This window comes from Orycteropus afer, unplaced genomic scaffold (genome assembly GCF_000298275.1).
Source record: "Orycteropus afer afer isolate SDZICR_OR568_19922 unplaced genomic scaffold, OryAfe1.0 scaffold00067, whole genome shotgun sequence".
In the NCBI taxonomy this organism is placed as follows: domain Eukaryota; kingdom Metazoa; phylum Chordata; class Mammalia; order Tubulidentata; family Orycteropodidae; genus Orycteropus; species Orycteropus afer.
This window is the reverse complement of record NW_006921654.1, coordinates 10,027,757-10,052,325: the sequence shown is the minus strand read 5'-3', so window position 1 is coordinate 10,052,325 and position 24,569 is coordinate 10,027,757. Positions and strand designations below refer to the sequence as shown.

The window sequence follows — 24,569 nt, the reverse complement described above, 5'->3', positions numbered from 1 at the left end:
CATTATAAGCATTGACAAGTTGTAAAAGGGAAAATCTTCAATAAGTATTATAAAATAGTCTTAACTAAAAGTAAATTTGATTGTGAAATGCTCTTTTTAGACAAGCGGGTAAACTTGTTTGCTTAAGAAATTTTAAAAAGGCTTTTTATAATGCGCTGTGGGGAGGGGGTCTGTAGAGAGGGGCCCAGAAAAGGGCAGATTAGCTCAGCTAACGATTCCTTCCTAATGTCTGCGATCCTAACTCTGAAGCACCGCTTCACCTACTTTCCGCTGTTTGCTGTTCCACTCCGACGGCACTCCAGAGCGGCACAGTTCGTTTGGTAGATTTTACTTGGTCTTCGCTCTGAGTCAGAGTCTCATGCGTCCCTTGATACCACCATCCACAGTAACACTTTCCCATGGAACGTATGAGCTGGCTTTTCTAAGACATGGCTCTAACAGCATGAACCTCACGGTTTTGCAGAAAGTGCCCTGAGGGGTCTCGAGGACTGCACATAAGAATGGGTCTGTTTTACCGACCATGTCTATGCTGAGTTTGAATGGTTCAGGTGCTTTTAACCCTGTGCTTCAGTGACATGATTAGAGGATTTTGGTTGATAAAGCCAATCACCTGATTCAAGAATCAGAGACAGGCTGATGGCTCTTGAATCGGCCTAATCCCATCTGAAAGCCAAGCCTGTCACCCATCCTTTTATCTTACGGTTAGAGGACTGGGGATTGGTTTTTCTTTGTTTCATTGAATATGGACCTTTGGTCAGATTTGAGGGAGAGAAGTTTAAAGATCTTTATTATCATTAGTAGGTGAATGAAGTGCCCTTTTCTTAAGACTCATTTCATGACAACGGGCAGGAATGAAAGAGCTATCACAATGAGCTGAAGTTCCTACCCTGTTAACAATAGTTTTTGTACTGATGACACCAGAACTTATTTATAACTCACTTAAAAACTCCTATATTCCTTCCGGCTTGCACCTTTGAATTTTTATATTTTTCTTGACTAAAACAAGGCAAAACCAAATTCACTGCCATTGAATTGATTCCACCTCATAGCAACTCTATAGGAACAGACTAGAACTGCCCCACAGGGTTTCCAAGGCCGTAAATGTTTACAGAAGCAGACTGCCTCATCTTTCTCCTGTGGAGCAGCTGGGGGTTCAAGCTGCCGACCTGTTGGGTTAGCAGCGAAATACTTTGACCGTTAAGCCACCAGAGCTCCTTGAAACACGGTTGTATACTGCTGTTCTTCTCCTCCTTTATTGCCCCAGATCTCCCCCCATGGGGCTCATGATGACAGACCCTCCTGGTTACCTGAGGAGTTGCTGGCAGTGGGGACTTGTCAGTTTCGCAAATAAGGAATGCTCCACTTGTGGAGAGCAACATGCACACAGGCAGGGTGGAAATGTTCTTTATAGACAAGGGCTGGTAATTAGCCTCCAGGACAGTGTCAGGTTCCTGTGGAAAAAGGAAAAAAGAGGAACCAAATCAAGTTAAGGTAAACATGGTAAGCTTACTGCAACAAAAGTCCTATATTGTCAATAGCAGAATTAGCAATTTCATATATATACACACACACACGAATACACACACAGGATATACATACTTTGATTTTTATATATACATACAAGGAGCTCTGGTGGCGCAACGCCTAAGGCATTTGACTGCTAACCAGAAGGTTGGTGGTTCAAACCCACCACCTGCTTCACAGAAGGAAGATGAAGCAATCTACTTCCATAAAGATTCATCACCTTGGAAAACCAATGGTGGTCACTATGAGTCGGAATCGACTTGATACAGTGCATTTGGTTTTTGTTATATATACATATGTGTAAGTGTGTGTAAACCAAAAAAACCCACTGCCACAAGTCGATTCTGACTCATAGCAACCCCCATTGGGTTTCCGAGGTGGTAAATCTTTACAGAAGTAGATTGCCCAGTCTTGCTTCTGCATAGTGGCTAGTGGGTTGGAACCACTAACCTTCTGGTTAGCAGTCAGATACCTTAGGTACTGTGCTAGCAGAGCTCCTTGTGTGAGTGTGTGTGTGTGTGTATGTTGTTGTTGTGTGCCGTGGAGTCAGACCTGACTCGTAGTGACCCCCCTTGGGTTTCCGAGGCAGTATCACTACAGAAATAGATTGCCCAATCTTCACACACACACACACACACACACACATATATATATACACACACACATACATATATGTGTATATATATTTTGGCAGAGGGTTAGATAAATCATTTGGAAGGTATGGTGGGCTACTGAGAAGTGGACCTACATAAGTCGGTAAACACAGATTAGATCTTACTGCCTGGTTGAAGACCTGACATAAGCCATGCCTCTGAACAGTACTCTTACTCTGGAAGTTTCCACAGTATCACAAAATAAAGTCTAATAAATTAGTGATAAGATCTTGTAGAAGAATCTAGGTATCATCATCATGAATAAAACATTTCCCCTTATGTTGCATTATATTTGCATGCTCAAGATACCCAAATTGCAAATACATTTACCTTGTTATGTGGACGACACATGGTCATGACTATTTCCTATGAAACTTTCCTGGCAGCACTGGGAAAGCTGATTTTGAAGCATCTTTTCACCCTGTTTGATTTATCAGACTGAATTTTTCAACTGGAGAAAGCATCAGAAATGGTTTTTGGGCTAGAAGTTTCTAGTTAGACTGGACTTTTCTCATTCTGATGTTGGGTCCCACATTATTTCCTAGCCACCCCAGAAAGAGGGGACTTCCGTATCAGCAGGAAGTGACCAGAAGCCTCGCTATCTGGCCTCCCAAGAGAACCTCCCTCCAGTCATGCTGTCTCAATGAGCTGGCACTTGCAACAGCTCGACCTGTTTCCCCCAGGCCTTCTTGTTTTGGCTTGCTTTTTCTCTGTGATCCTAGTCCAGCGAGATTGCCTGTTCTGCGTGCTGATCAGACCCCGTCGTCTTCAGGTTCCTGCCCAGCACAGTCCCTGGCTCTGGGTGAGCCTCCTGCCTCGACTGGACTCTTGCAGCCCTCTCTGGCCTTCCAACGTTATTTCAGGGGTCCCGCCTGACGTTTATGGTGAGATGCAGCCTTCAGTCCCCTCCCCTGCACAGGTGACCCTTGCATTTCCAGACTGCACAGCCCAGTGTGAGGGACACAGCAGCACCCTCTGACTCACTGGGCTGCAGAAGTGGCACCCGGTCACCTTCCCTGAAGGCCGTTGTGCCACTGCAGGTAACTTTTGAGGTGAAGGAGCCACACTTGGTTGGTTCTGGCGTGAGGCCATTCAGAGGTTACTGATGACAAGGAGTCAACACACAAAGAGCCCGTTCTATTTTAAAATGACTCGCCTCTCTCTGGGTTGTTTGTCTCCCCAGATAATCAGCAGACAGAATTTGCTGCTGGGAACTTCATGGAGCAGCAAACTGGCTGCTGATTCCAACTGACCTTTTCAATCCCACAGAGATGTGGTTTCATCTCTGTGGCTTATGACTGGTCTAATACTTACAAAGGAGATCGATTCTGGGGCAAGTTATTGAAAATTCCTTCCCATCAGAAGGGTCGGTATCATTCTATCCTGATGTACTAAAATGCAGATACGCGGCCTTGAGCTGCAAACCAGGAGGCAGAATAGGTAATTGGCAGGTACACACTGAGTCTGGATGGGAGACCTGACAGGTCCTGTGCACAGGCTGAGAAACGAAGCTGCAGTTTTTGGTGTCCCTGACAGGGATTCAGTGTGAGCAGGAAATGAACAACGAAAACCACAGTGGGAGGAAACCCTATGGGGCAGTTCTACTCTGTCTTATGTCATAGAGGGGTGCCGGGAGGTGGGATCAACTGGACAGTCCACAACACCACCAAATAGGAGAGATTTCAAACATCTGATTTTGAGAGAAGGACCAACACAAATAAGTGGGGAGTTGTGACTCCATTCATTTTAAAACATTCACCAAGAAGTGACTGCTACATGAGAAATACTTTCATATTTGAATCTAGTGATAAAAGTAAACACTAGGACCCAAATCACAATAAAGAAATAAATAAAGATAAAAAAGTAAACACTAGGCATTTAAACAAGAATAATGATTTTCTTTAAGAAAAGGCATAAGGATTTAAAGAGAAAAAAAGAGAGATTACTCACACATTTTTATGAGTGGTTATGGGCTTTAAAAAACAAAAATCCTTAAGAAACCAAGCTGCATATTTATTATGGTATCTTGCACGTAATGGCTATTCAATACATAGTCACTGAGTTTTCTCTGAATAACTATATTCAAAGGAAATACGACAACACTAAATTCAGAGATGCTTTTGCCAATAAATATATTCCTGACTATTTAAAAAAAAAAAAAAAGAATTTAAAAAGGCCAGCGAAACGAACACTGAGACACTGCAGCAGGAGCTGTCGTAGTGCTTCCTTTGTCCGGGTCTTGTGGAGCTGGTCAGATCACTGTGGCTGCATCCTGTACCCGAGAGCCTCAACCTACCTCATCGATGTCGACCTGTCCCACTGCTCTGTTACGCCTGCCACATGGGTCTTAATAAATATTCCACCTGGAAGTCACTGTGACTGTTGTAATGAATAAATCTGACTATGTCACTCCTCTCCTTGAAGCCCTTTTTATCCATGTTATGAGGTGTTTTGTGGATTCTTCATTATTCTTTAGTGTAGCATAGTATTCCACTGTGTTTATATACCATAGTTTGTTGATGGGCACTTAGGTTGTTTCTATCTCTTTGCTATTGTGAATAGTGCTGTCACAAACATGGGTGTGTATGTATCTATTTGTGTCACCCTTCTCATTTCTGTAGACTATAGACTTAGTAATAGGATTGCCTAACTTCTACTTTTCCTTCAAGTTTCAACTAGAGGCGCTTCCTTAAGAAAGCTATCCAAGAGCACATGTACAAACAAGGCCATGTCCTATATAATCTCACAGCATGTTATACCTCTTCTTCAGAGCATTGATATAATTGCAATTTCAATAATTAAAACTGCTAGTCTCTTAGCTTTGGCCATGTCTGTCTAGTTCAATTTTCAGCACCAGTACACTGCTTGACTCACAACAGACTTTCCACACATGTCTGTTTCAAATGGTGAGTAATTCTATGATGGAAGCCTGCCTAGGCATAGGTCAAGTCCTCTTGTAACCTCTTCCCTACCTCCTCACTATCCCTGTTACCTCTTCCCTGCCTCACCAATTACTTGCTCTTAGTGGTCATATGAAGTGATCGACCAAGAAGAGTATGAATCCAACAGATTAAGCTGATTATGCTCAAACTAGGTAAGTGACATAGAAGCTTCACCTGCATTCCCATTTCCTCAAGCGTACTGTGGGAATAATAGGAGAACCTACTATCTAGGACAACTGGGAAAAACTCTGCAATAAACTTTGCACAATGCCTAGAACCCATTCATCAATAAATGACAGATACTCTTACTGATTATTAGAATTACTGGTAATTTTACTCCAACCCTTTCCATACTTTTTGCTTATTTTACCAATTAGAGTTGAATGGTTGAGTAAAATGCATTTGCAGAGCACTACAGCACCCCTCACTTTGGTTTTACACATCAGGAATAACAGAAGTACAATTTTCATAGAAACATACATTTCAAAGGATTATAGACTGAGGTTAATAATTCTTGTTTTGTGTGCAGTGGCCTCTGAACCTTCAGCAGCATTGGCTGGCCAGGGACAAAGCTCAGAAGGCAAGGAAGGATAGGAAAAAAGGCAAAGGGAGATGGTAAACACAAGGAGGAAATGGGAAGAGCGCTTCACACATCGTGGGGACTGCAATCAACGTCACGGAACAAAATGTCTATGAATTGTTGAATGGAAAATCAATTTGTTCCATAAACTTTCACCCACATCATAACAAAACAAAACCACTGTCTCGGTAATGAGTGTAACAGGCTTCCTGTTACTTTAGATTACAAAGTGAAATGGTGAACATGCTGACCTGTCAGGGCACCCATCCTCTCTGATCCTGCCCCACTGACCTTCTCCAGGCGGTATATGAGCTGCTTGGTGGAGAGCTGGACAACAGGTGCAATGAACTCACAGACGACATTCACAGTCATCACCAGACTCTTCCGCTTTTGTGTTCCGATGATGGCATGACACACCAGCATCTCTTTGACTTTCTGCAGACAAAACATACCGGCATATCTGGAACAACCATTAACTCAGAAAACTTAATGACCTGTGGAGAACAAATTGATTCACAACTACCTGCCCGGGTACCCCTGAGAAGAGTGTGTTTTCTGAATGGCACATTTCAGGGATCTTTCTCTGTCACACAATTAAAGTCTGGTTGGTTAAGTACGTCCTTGGTGGATCCTCTGTTTATTTCTCACTGCCCTGAAGACATAATTTACATTCAGCTCATCCAATATCTATGGGGCATCTTTTATGCATCAGGAGCTGCATTGGGGACAATATATACACAACAGTGATGAACTAGGTAGATCAGTCCTTTATGGGCCCTACTGTCCAATGGTAGTTATATTTCTTACCAAACTGGCTGAAAATTCTGACTTAATACTTACACATATCAAAAGTGCTATAGGAACCATTTCCTTTGGACTCAACAGGCCCAGATTTTTATAAAGTAAAAGGGACCAAAAGGAAATTGATATCATGAACAGCTTAGCTTGTGCTGAAGAGAGTGCTCCAGTTTCTGATTTAATGAATTCAAGTGTCTTCTCAATTATGTAGAATAATTTGGAAGGACATTTAGGGAAGCTTTTAGTAAAGCTTAAACTAAATTTATTCCCTCAGAGGCTCAGATTTATTTTAAAAATACAGTTGATGCTTGGTAACTACATTGTAATTGTGTTCTTTCAACAAACCTTAAGTGTCTTGAGACCAGGGGCTGCATTTCACTCATCTTTACACCCCTGGTGCCAAGCACGGTGTTCCCCACGTAGCATGTACTCAATAAATGTTAGCGGAATCTCTGAATAACAGATACAAAGAGCATATTGCGTCCTCCATGGTGACACGTTACCTCTTTTTTTGCACACAGGATGTGTTTCATCTGAAAATGCTCTGCGAAGACATAACGTAAATGAAATAAAGTGGAATCTATAACCCTAGAGGAACGAAGCAATGGACTAGATTTTCCATCTTGTCTTCTGTGAGACCTATTTCTTACTGTTTCCTATTTCATGAGGAGAAAATTCAGTATCACCTCCTAATTTGGTGAGACAAAACCAAACTCACTGCCATCAAGTCGATTCCAACTCACAGCACCCCCCACTGGGTTTCTGATGTGGTAAGTTTTTATAGAAGTAGATTGCCCCTTTTTTCTTCCACAGAGTGGCTGGTGGGTTTGAACCACCAACCTTATGGTTAGCAGTCAAACACCTTAGACACTGTGCCATGAGAGCTCTTTTTGGTGACACTAGCAGGAGCATAATCAGTATTAGCTTTTGTTAAAAACTGGATGCTCCTCTACCAAAGACTTGCTGGCTGGTCACTGCTGACCCTGGGAATGAGAACCTGCTTTAACTAGTACTTTAAGGTTGGGTTCCTGGTAGCTATAGAAAAAAAAAAAAAAAAAAACAGTAAACTGAGCAGAGCTGAATCCTGAAAGCAATAGGTGCTGCCATAGTAACTCAGTGCTGTATTCAATCCTTAGGATACAACATCCTTTCCTCAGATAAATGTCAAAGGACTCTGCTAAGAAATACCAAGCATTTATTTAGGAAAAAAAGAGCTTCTCAATGTGCTGTCCCCTTACCCTGGGAGTAGCAGAATAGCCTTCGAGTATCACATCAATTGTCTGGCCCGGGTACAGCTCCATCCTGATGGGGTGGAGCTGAAACACAGGACACTCTGTGTCCTTGAGTTCCTCGGAGCCCTTGGCCTGGAGCTGGCCATCACCAGAGCCCTTACTAGCCAGGCTCTTCTTGCTTAGCTTGTTCTGGGGACAATAACCGTAGTTCATCCAGTATAGCTGTTGGACCCGACGCCCCTTGTTGGCCAACTTGAAGCGGTAATAAAAGGTATCCAGGCTGCAAAACAGGAGACAGATGTTTAGAAGGCTCAATTTGGGGGTGTTCTACTCTGCTGTACACCCTTGGGAATCATTCATTGAAATGTAGGAAGACTAAATCATGACAATGCTGGGAATGACTGCAGTGATAAGCTAAGTTAAAACCTACTCATAGAGTCAACAGACTCATCAGAGACCCAGGTTTGGTCTCAGAGTTGCCATCACTATTCTAAGTGCTAGAGGAAAGTTGCCTCACCCATTTTTGGTCTTTCGAAGCAGGTGAAACAAACTATGGGACACAAAGACCCAGTTCATGTGAAAACCACTCTACTTTATGAAAAATGGTTCTGAAGAGTCAAAGGTCAGCAAAGTGTCTAGTGGAGGAGAAGCAAATTTCAAGTTCTGTTGACTAAATCTGTACTGACTGAGTATAATGTCTTGTGTTGGGCTAAATTTAAGGAAACTTCGAAAAGAAGTCACACAAATCCTCCAAGTCTTACTGAAAGCTCAAACTCAAACCAAACTCACTGCCACTGAGTTGATTCTAACTCACAGCAACCCCCACTGTGTTTCCAAGGCTATAAATCATTACAAAAGCAGACTGCCCATCTTTCTTCCATGGAGCAGCAGAGGGTTTGAACCACAAACCTTGTGATTAGTAGCCAAATGCCTTAACCACTACACCACCAGAGCTCCTTTACCAAAGGCTATTGTTGTTACTATTGTTATGTGCCATCAAGTTGTCTCCGACTCATAGCGACCTCTCCTTGGGTTTCCGAGGCGGTATCACTACGGAAGTAGATTGCCCAATCTTCCTTCTGAGGAGTGGCTGGTAGGTTTGAGCTACCAGCCTTCTGGTTAGCAGTCAAATGCCTTAGGCAATACACCACCAGAGCTCCCTACCAAAGGCTAGGGGGCTGTAAAAAGCTAGGATGCCATCTGGACTGACCACTTCTCACAGACTAATGTGCTTCAAAGGTGCTGCTACTATTTCATTCATTCATTCATTCCACAAATATTTATTAAGGATCTCCTAAATACCTGGTCTACTGTTTATTTGTTAGTCACACTGTGGTGGCCTGTATGTTGCTGTGATGCTGCAAGCTATGCCACTAGTATCTCAAATACCAGCAGGGTCATGCTTGGTGGATAGGCTTCAAGGGAGCTTCCAGACTAAGACAGACTAGGAAGAAGGGCCTGGAAATCTTCTTCTAAATATATTGGCTGGTGGAAACCTTATAAATAGCAGCAGAACGCTATCTACTAACAGTGCCTAAAGATGAGACCCTCAGGTAGGAAGGCATTCAAAATATGACTGGGGAAGAGCCACATCCTCAAGGGAGAATCGGTCTTAATCTCAAGAGCATCTCAAGGATAGATTTGACACATTGAACACCAATGACTGAAGACCAGATGAGCTGTGGCATGATATAAAGGACATCATACGTGAAGAAAGCAAAAGGTCATTATAAAGACAAGAAAGATAGAAAAGACAACAATGGATGTCAGAAGAGACTCTGAAACTTGCTCTTGAACATAGAGCACCTGTGCCTAATGTATCTGACTGCTAACCAAAAGGCTGGTGGTTCAAACCTACCAGCCACTCCTCGGAAGGAAGACTGGACAATCTACTTCTGTAGAAATGTTGTTGTTGTTGTTATGTGCCTTTGAGTTGGCCCCAATTCACAGTGACCCCTCCTTGGGTTTCCGAGGCAGTATCACTATAGAGATACAGCCTCGGAAACCCAAGGAGGGGTTGCTATGAGTCAGATCCAACTCGATGGCAGTGAGTTTTTTTTTTTTTTTTTTTTTTAAGTGAATGGATAAAATGATAATGTAAAAGAGCTGAACAGAAGATTTCAAAGAGTGACTAGAGAAATTCAACCTTCAAGTTGCAGTACTGAAGGTCTATGGACAAAATGCTCAGTAACACAGGAAGCACCAAAAGAAGATGGAAGAAATAGAATAATTCTTCCAAAAAGAATTTGTCGGCATCCACTCATTTCAGAAAGCAGCACATGATCAAGAACCAATGATTGAAAGAAGAAGTATAAGCTGCACTAAAGACATTGGTGAAAAACAAAGCTCCAGGAATTGATGGACTATCAATTGAGATGTTCCAACAAACTGATGTAACACTGGAAGCACTCACTCATCTATGCCAAGATATTTGGAAGGCAGCTATGTGGCCAACTGATTGGAATTTGTGCCCATTCCAAAGAAAGGTGATCCAACATGCAGAGATAATCAAACAATACCATTACTATCACATGCAAGTAAAGTTTTTCTGAAGATGATTAAACAATGGTTGCAGCAGTGCATCAACAGGGAACTGCCAGAAATTCAAGCAAGATTCAAAAGAGCGTGCAGAATGATGCACTGCTGATGTCCAGTGGATCTTAGATGAAAGTGGAGAACATTAAAAAGATGATACCTGTGTTTTACTCTGTGGATGCATTTAATTGTGTGGATCATAACAAATTACAGATAACACTGTAAAGAATAGGAGTTCCAGAACATTTAATTATGTTCATGTGGAACCTGTACGTAGACCAGGAGGCAGGCATTTGAACAGAACAAGGGGATAATGCATGGTTTAGAATCAGGAAACGTGTGGGCCAGGGTTTTTGCTTTCCCCACACTTACTCAATCTGTATGCTGAGCAAATAATCCAAGAATCTGGACTATATGAAGAAGAACGTGGCCTCAGGATTGGAGGAAGACTCATTAACAACCTGTGATATGCAAATAACACAACTTTGCTTGCTGAAATTAATGATGACTTGGGGCATTTACTAACAAAGATTAAAGACTACAGTCTGCGGTATGGATTACACCTCAACATAAAGAAAACAAAAATACTCACAACTGGACCTATGAGCAGCCTCACTTTAAATGGAGAAAAGAATGAAGTTGGCAAAGATTTCATATTACTTGGTTGCACAATCAACAGCAATGGAAGCAGTCAAGAAATCAGATGATGTATTGCAATGGGCAAAACTGCTGCAAAAGACCTCTTTCAAGTGCTGGAAAACAAAGATGTCTCTTTGAAGACTAAGGTGCACCTAACTCAAGCTATGGTGTTTTCAGTCATCTCATATGCATGTGAAAGCTGGACAATGAATAAGGAAGACCAAGAAGAGTTGATGCTTCAAGTTGTGGTGTTGGCGAAGAATACTCAAAGTCCCATGGACTGCCAGAAGAACTAACAAATCTGTCCTTGGAAGAAGTGCAGCCGACTGCTCCTTGGAAGTGAGAATGGCAGACTTCGTCCCACCTACTTTGGTCATGTTGTCAGAAGGGATCATTCCCTGGAGAAGGATGATCATGCTTGGTAAAGTGGAGGGTCAGCAAAAAAGGGGAAGACCCTCAACAAGATGGGTTGACACAGTAGCTATAACTATGGGCTCAGGTACAGCAAGGATCATGAGGCTGCTGCAAGACCAGGCAGTGTTTTGTTCTGTTGTACACAGGGCAGCTATGAGTTGGAGCAGATTCAACGGCACCCAACAACAACAACAGGTAGAAGGAAGTCAGCATCTAAAAGCTACAGTTTGTTCCTACATTCCTAGGAAACTGTTAGCTAACTCTCTAATTCCAGGCAAGTGTTAGAGTATTCTCTGGGGCTACTTGGCACTATTTGCAGATTAAGGAGAACATGTTATTAAGTTTGTAGCATATTATTTCATGTATTTATATTTGAGTGTACTTAACAAAGAAATTGAAAAATAGAAGCTCTAGTATGCAATGAGAAAATACCCTGATTTGTGACCAATAGAGATGTAGAGAGGATTCTTCCTCTAGTTCACACAAACATCATGAATACTTCTCTGAAACATAAGCAATTCGATCTTGTGATGGCCTGTTACTTAATTATCTACTGGTTTATGGTTTTTAAAATCAGGCGCCATGTTTCATACGTGGTACAGAGGAAAGGAGGCATGGCGAGGGTATGGAAGGCTCTTAACAGCTCATCGTCAGTGCCATCTTTCCTAACAGTGCATCCAACTTAGTTTTAGGGTCCTTTAGACCAAAAGGCAGGAGCACCATTTTGAGTTCTCTTCAGTCTTGCATCGGGCAGCTACAATTCAGGTGATTCCTCTGTGTCAATTCTTATCCTCTCCTGAGCAACCATGTGCCCCCACCCCGACATTTCCTCCACTCTTAGCATTCAACCCTGATACACTTTTAGATCCATTTGGATTGTTCTGCTTAGAGGTATCTATACTGTACTACCTTTTATTTAAATACTTAGACTTTATAGCTTTTCCTGGGTGATCAGTTGAATCTAATTGCAATAATCTCATTTTTGTGGTGCTATGGTGGGAATGCAAGCAGGAGACAAAACATCCAAAAAGCTACTGGCTTTACAATACCTGATAAGCTACATTTGCAATATATTTTTGCCTTCCGAGGAATACTTAAGGAGCCCTGGTGGTGCAGTGATTAAATGCTTGCCTGCTAACTGAAAAGACGGTGCTTTGAACCCACCAGCTACTCCATGGGAGAAACAGGTAGCACATTATAAAGATTTATAGTCTTGAAAACTCGATGGGGGCAGTTCTACTCTGTTCTGTAAGGTTGCTGTGTGTTGGAATTGATTTGATGACAGCAGGTTCAGGTATCCTTTACTTAGGTTATCACTAATATTTGTATTTTCTGTGTGCATGCATAGGAGGTTCCAATGTATGGAATCAAAGGGCACAAATTATGGTTGAGAGTCTAAATTTGTCACAGAGAAGCCATTATAAGTTTAAGAGAATACACATGCTTTGAACCATCTCTTTCTCCAGCGAAGAGGGATGCAGCTTGGATAATGCACCTGAGTTAAGTCTACAAAATGTCTTTTTGTGGCTGATGGGCAACAGAGGCAGGAAGTGAGAATGGGAAGGGAGAGGGGCTGTGGTGGCAGTTCTAGTTCCTTAAAAACAATTCTGTAAAAGTGGAGGTGAGGCTCAGCTTGTGCAACAGATGTGATAGCTGTGAAAACTGGTCGATGACATTTCCCTACCTAAAATATGCTCCCAAATTGAGTTCTGGAGCAAAGGGCTTATCGGAAACAATGGTGGAACCAATTCCTGAAGCCCTGACAGGAATCCGATAGGTGTTGCTGTTTTCGATGTGCAAAATGATCGTGTCTTTGAATGTCAGTACGTCATTCAGGTTGGCGGTCACTTCCAGTTGAAAATCAGATTCTGGGGGGACCATGCCTTCAACGGGTTCAACCTTCCAAAGGGACTTCTTGCGTGCCTGCAACACAAGACTACAAGTTAACAGTGAAGAAATTCTTGGCTTTTCATTCTGCACATGTCAGAGCCCTCTATACTTCAGATGGCTGGCACGGAAGAATTCCACATCAGAGACAAACATTATTTTTTGCTATCAAAGCAGCTGGGTGTTTGTTGGCTTTTCTGTTTTTCAAAAAGCAATCTGACTCTGAAGAGCAAACCTAGGATTCTACTTCTAACACTCTGTGAAGATTCTTCACATCTCTTCCCCTAGATGACAGCTCAGTTATATAACAGACTTATACTATTTATTTGCTCTAATCTCTAAATTTTGAGACACTAACAGAAGGTACAACATTCTTCCTATAATCTGTAACTTTTAAAGGAAACATTTTTCAAACTCAAAGTTTCTATGATGTTACAGTAATTGTAAGCAGCTTTCATAAATAAACACAATATAAGAAGCCACCTTGGTTTCTAGTATTTCATAATAATCAATAGAATTTCATTATTCAGCAATAAAAAGAAATGAAATACTGGTACACTTTACAATAGGGATGGACCTCAACAACACTGCATATGCTAAGTGAAAGAAGCAAGACACAAAGCCACATATTGTGTGAGTCCTTTTATATGAAATGTCCAGAACAGACAAATCCATAGAGACAACAGCAGATGAGTAGTTGCCGGGAGATGGGGAAGGGGAGAACTAGGGCTGGCTGCTAACAGACACAGGGCTCCACTCGGAGGTAACAGAAGTGTTCTGGAATTAGATAGTGGTGATAGTTGCACAAGTCTGTGAATAAACTAAAAACCCCTCATGAACTGTACACTTTAAAGGGGTGAATTTTATGGCGTGTGAATCACAGCTTAATAAAGCTGTTAAAGAGAGTAACTCTTAAACATAACCTGTCTACTTGTCCATTGCCTCATATTGTCTGTAGAACCCTTAAAGGTATTTTTGTATAATTTGCTTCTTATTAAATTATACTTGTTTATTCTTCCATAATAAATTAATTTGTATATGAAAAAAATTTTCATTTGCTACAATTTTGTGATTATTTTGGAATGTATGATAGGACTGAATCATAGAGTTAGAAGGGATTCCCACTAATCTGCTACCAGTAGCTACTTAGATCCTCATAGTTCATAGTTCAATCCCTTTCCTCCTTCAGGAAGAGCTGTGGAAATTATTTAGAAACTTCTAGGAGAATAACTGGGAGAAAGAGCCAAACTCTCCAGTTCATTGGAGAAGAGTCTGATGTTCCCTTGTGAATGTTCCTCGATCCCTCAGACTCATCTGGCTGTGGAGGCCCCTCGAAGTGAATCACAGGGAAAACAAGGTGTTTAAAACACACATAAGGTATATTGTTTGAGATGGTACTTAGAGAGCATTCTAGTCCACAAGTACCCTTCCTCCATTTAACTGCTATGACGCTGTTCTTCTAGCAAAAGGAAAAAAGGAGAAACATAAAACCATCCATAGCTCTTTCGGGGTTTAGACACAATTTAAGGCTATGAATCAGAAACGTCCTCAGGTCTAGTTCGGAATGGAGATGCACTGACCATATGTGTAAATGAAACGTACGTTCCAGTTTGCACGCAGAGTTTTCACCAGGCACAATCTCACATGGTGCCAGTGCCTGGAAATGTCCCTCAAATCCATGTCTGGCCCCAGCTCAAGTCTAGAAATTGGATTTGGTCAGTGGGTCCTGATGGTCACTCTCAGGAACAGGCTCACAGGTATTTAAATAAGGAGAATCTAGTATTTGAGCCAGAATGCCAATTTCCTAATTTACAAGTGAGGACAAATTCTGCTGGACAGACCAGAGCATTGTTTCTCATGTTGAAAGTCTACATGGAAAATGACAAATTGCATTTTAAAACACGACTAAATAACCAAAGCAGAAAATAACAATCCTCAAGATTATAAATTACATATAATGGGGACATAGATGAATAATAATGTAGAAATTTTAATTTTGGTATTAATGTAAATTATAGATTTAACTTTAAGTCAAGAGTCCTATTATTATTACTCATGATCTTTTAATATGGTACATTTCTAGAGACACAGAAATAGAAGAAAACCATTAAACATTAAATACCATACTAGATAAACCAGGGCCCAGATGGGGACACATGTATAATAATTGCCTCTATTCGAAGGACACTGTGGAAAAAAATGCTACACCTTGTCCTGCTCATATTTTCTTCTAAGCTTTTTCTGTCATTGTTCTGTTCACAGTATGCTGGCTCCAGAAGGACACTGACATACTGAGTCTCTGTCTTTCCAGACCATTAACCTGATCTGTTTATAATTTTATATTAAAATATTAGTGACAAAGAGATAAGAAGAACCTCATAAACTTGATTTTCATAACTGTAGATCTATTACCACTGGCAGGAGACACTATCAGGATAGCACATCACTATATTCTGTTGATATTTAGGTTCAAAGAAAAAATTTCTGGTGTATCTTCATGATTTATCCAAATTTTTTTTTTTATCATCCCTAAGTGACAAATACAAAAATCCTCTTCCACATTAATCAAAGAAAAGGATACAAATTAGGTATAAATGTAATTTCAACTTTCTATCAATATTTTACAATGGATTAATGTAGGTTCATTTCATCTCAACTTTTTATGACGATAGGAGTCTGGCTTATGTAACTTCCAGTCTGACCTATATAGTCCAAGAAATACATTGAAAGAAGATGTCTCATACTTGAGTGACTTAGAACTACTTATCTTCCTTTCAGTATTTAGATTGTAGGCTGCTACTTTAGATCAGGTGATACGAACTGCTGTAACAGAAAGACTTCTGAAGCCCAGTGGCTTAATCCAACAGAAGCTTATTTCTTGCTCACAGAATTCTAGTTGGTGGCAGGGTGGGGATGGGTTTCTGTTCCAGTCACTCAGCCAGCCAGAGTCCCTGGCTAAACAGATGATGTCATATTTAACCTGTGGCTTTTAGGTTTTTCTGGATATTGACATCCAGCTGTCCAAGAAGTGAAAAAGGACAATGGAGGGGCACACGGGAGGATTTTGTGCACCAAGCTTGGAAGTGGACACATTACTTCTGCCCACTTCCACTGGCCAGGACTCAGTTATGTGGCCAACTTGAGAGAAGGTGAGGATATAGAGTCTGGCTCTGTGTCCAAGATAGAGGTGGTGATAGATTTGGTGACCTGCTAGCTATTCTCTGCCACAGTTCCTCTGGTGGTTCAGTCTACTGCTACATCCGCAGGCCTTCCTCCAGCTCCCCGACACCTCAGAGTTGAGAGGTGAGGAGCTCACTCCATCAGAGCACAGAAGTGGAAATGGAACTTAGAATCTTAAACCTGATGGGAGCCGCAGACCCAGAATTCCTTTCCAATTGCTGTTAGGACAAAAGGAGAGGCAGCTGGGAGAGAACATTAGAAAGCTCTAGGAACATGAACTCACAGTTGGCCCTTCTACCCAAAATCGTGGCCTTAGAGCACTCTACATGGCTTTTATGCATTTATGAGACTAGACTTGCAGTTGAAACTAATCAGTGCCATTTTCACCTTCCTTTAATCAAAAGGCATATGCCTTCCAGAAGAGGGTGTTGTCAATGCCATCATTCCTAGTGCAACCATTTATTTTCCACTTCTAGTCAGCAGCACAGGTCAAGTCTCTGTCCCACAATGGAGAGGATGTCACCACTAAGTGCTATTTCAAGTCAGGGCAATTAGTTCTCAATGGATGTGTACCATTTCTTTGCTGATTCCTGCTGACACAGGTTGGCTGCTCCGGAAAGACCTGGGAGCTGCTCTCCAGAGTTGAACTGGTGAGTTTTTGGTTTGTTCTGTTTTTTGACAAAGCTTATTAATCAGCACTTGGTATAAAATGAGGCAGCAAAGTGTATCATAGACTCCAACAACATGGTGCAGTAAGATGCAGATACTAAGGTGCTGGGCTATTCTTACCAAACACCAAGCTCCAAACCTCAGTAACACCCTGATGTCACTCTGGTATTTGGCTTTTCTGGGGACCTTTTGCTTTTAGAAGGAACTCTGGTGATGTAGTGCCTAAAGCATTTGACTGCTAACCAGAAGGTTGGTGGTTCAAACCCACCAGCTGCTCTGCAGAAGGAAGGTGGGGCAATCTACTTCTGTAAAGATTTACCACCTTGGAAACACAATGGAGGTCGCTGAATTGGAATCAACTCGATGGCAGCGGCTTTGGGTTTTTTCTTGTTTTTTTTGCTTTAGGGAGGAGTTGGGATACGTAACATTTTCTGATATTAAATGGCAAATTAGGTTAAAGAAGGAATGAAGGGGTGACAGTCATCATAGCTAGGGAGGGCATTCTGTCACCTTTTCAAAACCACAATACAGCAAGTAACAACTGGTGGAATTCTATCTGGAAGGAAGATTCTAAAGGAAGAGACAGCTCTGCCTCTTCCAGCTGTGGGATGTTGGATACATGACTTAATGTCCGTTTTCTCATCTTTAGCTCAGGACGTTAACTGCTCCTTCCACATAGAGTTACAGTGATGGTTATATGAGAGGATACACGTAAAATACTCAGCAGTGTTTGGCACACAGTATGTCCTCATAAATAAAAGGCATTTTCATCATTTTACTCACACCTGGAAAGTCCCACATGATATATAATTATGGGCTAAATTCCAAACCCAAAGCCATTTCCACTGAGTTGATTCTGATTCACAGCGACCTTGTAGGAGAGAGTAAGACTGCCCCATAGGGTTTCCAAGGCTGTAAACCTTTATGGAAACAGAATGCCTCATCTTTCTCCAATGGAGTGGCTGATGGGTTTGAACCGCTGACCTACTGGTTAGCAGCTGAATGCTTTAATCACCGTACCACCAGAGCTCCTCATGGGTTCAATAGTATTTGCTAAAATAATAGATTACAAAACTGAGAAAACAAAGAAGGGTGCTAAAAAGACATTTAACATACAATATTCTTGCCAGAGGGAGCTCTGGTGGCATAGTGCCTAAGGCATTTGACCGCTAACCAGAAGGCTGGTGGTTCAAACCCACCAGCCACTCCTTGGAAGGGAGACTGGGCAATCTACTTCTGTAGAGATACCACCTCAGAAACCCAAAGGGGGTCGCTACGAGTCAGAATAAACTCAATGATAGTGAGTTTGGTTTTTGGTTTGGATTCTTGCCAGAAGAAACTTGTGAGGGTTCGTGGAAGGTGGAATTCTAAGGTGGCTCAAAGACCCCCAGCCCCTGTGGTACACAAATTCTCCCAACTACTCAATCAAACACTAATCTAGGTGCTGTTGTAAAGAGATATGCAGATGTAGTTAAGGTCCCAAATCAGTTAACTTTCAGATAAGGAGATTATCCTGGGTGGGCCAGACTTAATCAGGTGATCCCTTTGAAGGGAATGGGCTCTTCCTAATGAAGAGACTCAAAGCATGAAAAGGCCTATGGAGGGGGCCACATGGCACACATGGCAGGGCCCTGCAGGGCTCTACAGTAGCTGAGAGCAGTTACTGATGACAGCCAGTAAGAAAAATGGGGGCCTTGGTCAGTCCAGTGCAAGGAAATGAATTCTACTAACAAGCAGAGAGGGCCTGCAAGTGGGCGTTTCCGTAGTCAAGCCTCCTTAAAGGAACACAACTGTGCCAACACCTTGATTTCAGCCTTTTGAGATCCTGAGAACAGGAACCTGTCTAAATACGCCCGGACCCCAATCCATGGAAACTGGGAGATAACTGTTGCCCAAAGCCACTAAATTAGAGGTAATGTATCACACAGCAATAGGAAATGAATACAGGGTTCCATCCATTTACTCCAAAGGTGATAAAAATGAGCTTTCCTCAGCCTGTCACCAAAACTGAAGCATCACCTGTTTTTTTCTCTCTGAATAGAAGCAAGAGCCAGTCATTTCAGCAGCTTATAAAGAACACATACAGGAGGTGTGTGCCCACCTGCGTGTGCTTAGGACTGAGTGAAAGATGGAAAAATCTAGGATCTTTGGCAAACCAGAATCCCGTGTCCACTGGTGATTAGTGGTAAGCCCTTCTCCCTGAGGTTTCACACATCTGAAGATAACATTTGCTTTTTATTTGACAATAGGGCATCGGCATACTTCTTATGCAGCACACACTCACAAGGTAAAACAGCCAGAGCTTTTGTAAGTTTCCTCATTGTATATTTAATATTTGCCGGGAAAGACAGAAGTGAACGCTATTGTTTGCTCATGTCATTGCAACAATAACTGAGTGTGAATGTGCTCAGACAGACCTGCTATTCTGTGTGCTAATGACTAAGAAACCTGCAGAAAATAGCACCGTGCACTTTGCTTCAAGATAACTTGTTCGTCAATTGAAATCTCCAAGAATTTTCTTCCATAGAATGAGAGGAAGCATGTAAGAGGAACCAATCTTCAGAGTGAGGGATTTTTCTGGATTTATACTATTATCTCAGCAGATGATCAACTCTTTGGGGAACAAGAACAATGAAAAGTCACTGAGGTCTTTCCCCTTTTCATCTGCTAAATGGTGTGTGGCTCGCTCTGAAGTGAGTCACTTTGCTCTTAAAATAATGAACCGAAAATTAGGGGGTGAGGTGAAGAAAAGAATCCGTGCTAGAGTGGTACAGAGGCGGCAGCTTAGCGTCACGATGAACAGCATGGGCTTTAGGGTCATCTGGCCTGGGGTCAAATATGGATTCCTGCCACATGTAGCTAGACAGTCTTGGGCCCATTTAAAAACCCAGGTGCTAAGTGAATTTGCTCTATAAACTTTCACCCAAATCACAATAAAAATTAAAAAAACAAACAAAAAAAACGACCATGTGCTCCTTGAAGATTAAATGAGATGAGTGCAAAGCATCTAGCACTGCTCCCATCACACAGTAAATACTCAATAAATGGTGGCCATTTTTGTTCTCTTTCAAAACCTCATGTCCAGTCCAGTTCTTCCTCCTGGTCGCACCTTTCCCAATCTATATTATTGACAGGTCATCTTTCACAGGCCTCATCCTGGTCCTCTCCTGCTGAAGATTTTGCATGGCTCTCCAAGGTTTGGATCAGTGGTGCAAGTCTTTTGTTCCCTTTGAGAAAGCTATGGAAGCCCTCCACAGAAGAGTGCCAATTGCCAGGGTTTGTGGACTCCAGATGTAGTGGAAATGTATTACTTTTTTCTGCCTGATCAACACACTATTTGTGTGAGTCATGGAAAGAGTCAGGATCCCACCTTCACTTGAGAATCACCAGGCTCTCTCAGAACCATGGCAGCCAGAAACCAAGACTGTGTATCAGACGTGAGCCTCTGGTCTGGAGGATCTGTTGCAAATTCTCCATAGGGGACCCCAGCGCATTCTTTCAGCCTCATTTCCTGGCACCCTCCGACAAGCACCAGGCTCATCACCCTCCCCAAGTGTGTGTACACCATCACTGCATTTACATGTGCTCTTCTTTGGGAATCAACACCCTATTTCTCTCTCCTCCTTCTTCTTATCCTTTAGGTCTCTAATCAAATGTTCCTACCTGTGAAATATTTTAATTTTATGGAAGAATTTATCACTTCCTCCTCTGTGCTTATACATCATGACATAGCACACCTGATACTGTATTATTTCTGTATTAATTTCCTTATGGAGATTATAAACTTCTTGAAGAGATCACTCTATTCATCTTTATGTCTCTCACCTCAGTTAATACCAGGTATAAGGAAGGGATTTAAGAAATATTTACTTGTGGGTCAATAAATAAATGCGAATGTTTAGCTTTACCAGTAAGCCTAAGAAACACAAGCTTGAATAACAATAAAACATTATTTCATCTGTCAGATCTGGTAAAATCAAAAAAGAACAGTGGCAAGGGTCTGGGAAAGGGTGACACTACAGAGGGGGGCATGGGAATTGAAACATATTTTCTGGGAGATAATTTTGTAAGATGTATCAAGATTTTCAATTATCTTTCTGCCATTTTGACCCAGCATTTCTAGGAACTTAGTTTAAGGAAACAGTTAAGGCTTGATCAGCATTTAAGACTTGAGCTCTGGTGGTGTAGTGCCTAAGGCATTTGACTGCTAACCAGAAGGCTGGCAGTTCAAACTCACTAGCCACTGCTCGGAAGGAAGACTGGGCAATCTACTTCTGTAGTGATACTGCCTCGGAAACCCAAGGAGGGGTCGCTATGAGTCGGATCCGACTTGATGGCAGTGAGTTTGGTTATTGGTTTTACCGTTTACAGTAGTGGAAATCTGGAAACAATCTGTTAGGAGGGGATCAGTTACAGCAACTATGGTGGAGTCAAATGATGCAACAGAATCAATCACTAACAGTGATCAAACCAGAACCACCAAACTTACCACCATCAAGTCATTTGACTCATAGCGGCCCCTCTTTGGGTTTCCGAGGTGGTATCTCTATGGAAGTAGATTGCCCAATCTTCCTTCTGAGGAAGGGCTGGTGGGTTTGAACCACCAGCCTTTCGGTTAGCAGTCAAATGCCTTGGGCACTATGCCACCAGAGCTCCCTAACACTGATCACTAGGAGAATATTCCTCATTAATTCACATAAAAATGTGACAACAATATATTTATTGTTGAGGGAAAACAGCTCGTTACAAAACTGTATTATCCTGTGGGAGGGGAAGGAAAATATGCACACACACACACACACACATATACAAATTTGGAAGATATACACCAAAAACTTCTTGGTGGTTATCTGCACAAGGGGACTTTGATTTTCTTAATTTTGCTTTAATTTCTGCTTGTTCTACAATGAAAAGACACACCACACACACACCTACATGTGTTGAATAAACAGCTCATCCTAAAAGGGTAAGATTGTACTTTCCCTTTAGAGGCCATTTCATTTTACCTGTTTACTCTCTTATTTCCATCTCATTTCCAGTTTTTCCTTCCTTAGAGGATTTGTATAAAATGTAAATGAATTTAAAGGGTAAGAGTCTCTCTCTCTCTAATGCCTGCTCCTTGATGCTAGCTAGCTACCATCCCCAAAGTCACCACTGTTAGCAGTTCTCTTGTATTCTTCCAGATATTTTATGACTAAGTAAAACCATATCTGCACATATACTTTTTTCTTATGTAAATGGTAGCATACTAAATGCATTGTTCCATACTTTGATTTTTAATTTTTTACTTTTATTTTATCAAATGTATACATACACATATTTTTAAAAGTGTAATAGTTCTAAAAAAGCATATTGTGAAAACAGTAGTCTCTTGAGCCCACTCTCCTACCCCATTGCTCCCACCCTTGTCCATTAACAGAGGCAACAATTGTCATTTCTTTTAGCAGTTCATTTGGCATTTGCCTCCATAGCTCTGTGTAAAATACCACTGTATCTTGATTTTTCAGTTTAGGGTTATCTATTTAATTCTCTCTACGGAAGAAAAACTGAAGGAGCCCTGATAGATCGTGGCTAAGCACGTGGTTGCTAACGAAAACATCTGAGCTCACCAACCCCTCCAAAGGAGAAAGATGTGGCAGTCTTGCCTCTGTCAAGATTTACAGGCTTGGAAACTCTATGGGGCAGCAGTCCCACTCTGTCATGTAGGGACACTATGAGTAGGAGTCGGTCTGATGGCAGTGGATTTGGTGGTTTTTGGTTATGCAAGACAAAGGAGTCCCTGAGTGGCGTAAACTATCAGGGAACTTGCCTGCTAAGTGAAAAGCTGGTGGGTCGAGTCTACCCAGACACCTTGGAAGACAGGTCTGCAATCTTCCAAAAAATCACTCACTGAAAACTCTACAGAGCATAGCTCTCCTCAGACCAACACATATGGGGTCGTCGTAAAGCAGAATCCACTCAACAGGAATTTTTTAAAATGGAAAATAATGGTTCCTCTCCTCTCCTCCCTCCCTCTTTCACACTTCCTTTTCTATTTATTTCTCTCTACTTTCCTTTCCCCATCCTCCCAATATAGTTCGTGCTTGTTAAATATTTGCATTTACATTATTGTATAAACGCTGTTCATGGCTGATAGGAGCTGTGGTGGCACAGTGGTTAAAGCATTCGGCTGCTAAGCAAAAAGTCGGGAGTTCAAACCCACCGGCCACTTGTGGGAGAAAGATGAGACTGTCTGCTTCCACAAAGATTTACAGCCTTGGAAACCCTCAGGGGCAGTTCTACTCCGTCCTATAGGGTCGCTGTGAGTTGACTCGATGGCAGTGGTTTGGTTTGATTCATGGCTGAGTTAGGAAGAGGGTACTATTACCCTTCCTTTCTTTTACAACTTTCATTTTCCCTGGAATTATTGTCTCACCTTTGTTTGGTTTTTTGTGTATCTTTCACTGGTTGATCCCCAAGCCCTCCACCTAACTTACAGATACATCAGATATTCTATCAGCTCCGTCTTCTTGGCAACAAGGCTCTCCTAGAGCCACTGCTTCTCCAACGCCCTGTGGACCAGCTGCACTCTGGGCCTGTGAGCAGCTCTCCCCTGAGGCGCCAGGCAGCAGCAGCCTGTGAATCCCTCGAGCTCGTCTCCTGTGTCTGAGGTCCCAGGCCTGAATCTCACGTCTTCCCACTCTTCAGTAGTTTCCGGAGAAGGGTACGTGTAGCATAAATTTTTTGAAATCCTGTCATGTGGAAAATGTCTTTATTCTACCCTCCATACTTGATTAATCTTTTGTCTGGTTGATGAATTCAAGATTAGCATTTATTTTCCTTCAGAAAATATTTTTTTTTCTTCCTTCAAAGTTTTCCAGTATTGCTGTCAAGAAGTTTCATTTACTCTAGTTCCTCATCCTTTCTTTTGACGATGATTTTTTCTCTCTGGAAGTTCCTACGATCTCTTTGCGTCCAGTGTTCTGGACTCAATGATGGTGTGCTTTAACAATGTTGTTTTCATACATGTCATGTTGTATGTGTAATGGGTCTTTTCTATAAATTCCTCTCCTTCCACCCTGGATACATTCCTTGAATTATTTCTTGAGTAGTTTTCTCACTTCCAATTTTCATTCTTTCTGGAATACTTACTTGGATGTTAGATCTCCTGAACAAACTCTAATTGTCTAATATTTTCTTTCTCTCCTATTGTCTAGCTCTTTTTCATGTTCTACTTTCTAGGCTAGTACCTCAATTTTCTTTGTCAATTCTTCTTTTGAATTTTTAACTTCTGTCATTGTATTTTTAATTTCTATGAGTACATTTTGTTCTGTCTTTTAAAAAATGTCATCCTATTCTTGTTCATAAGTACAAAACCTTCTTTAATTCTCCTGAGGCTATTAATCATAGTTTTGTTTTAAAGCTTTCTTCCCCTGATTGCCTCTGTTTCCTCCTAGTTCTCATCTTTGTTTGTGTTCCTTACTTCTGCATCACAGGCTTTCCAGGTGGAGCCTGATGAACTCATACAGTTAAGAGT

At 41.7% G+C, this 24,569-nt stretch overlaps 1 protein-coding gene across 1 annotated transcript in view; it reads right to left on the bottom strand.

Moving 5' to 3' along the window:
• The window catches only part of HYDIN (HYDIN axonemal central pair apparatus protein), a 333,125-nt gene that overhangs the window by 179,542 nt on the left and 129,014 nt on the right, over positions 1-24,569 (bottom strand). Inside the window, exons 18-21 of the mRNA XM_042780857.1 lie at positions 13,002-13,240; positions 7,736-8,009; positions 5,991-6,134; positions 1,308-1,451 (exon numbers count right to left, since the gene is read on the bottom strand). Of these exons, the coding sequence (XP_042636791.1) occupies positions 1,308-1,451; positions 5,991-6,134; positions 7,736-8,009; positions 13,002-13,240 (801 nt within the window). The remainder of the gene's footprint in view (positions 1-1,307; positions 1,452-5,990; positions 6,135-7,735; positions 8,010-13,001; positions 13,241-24,569) is intronic.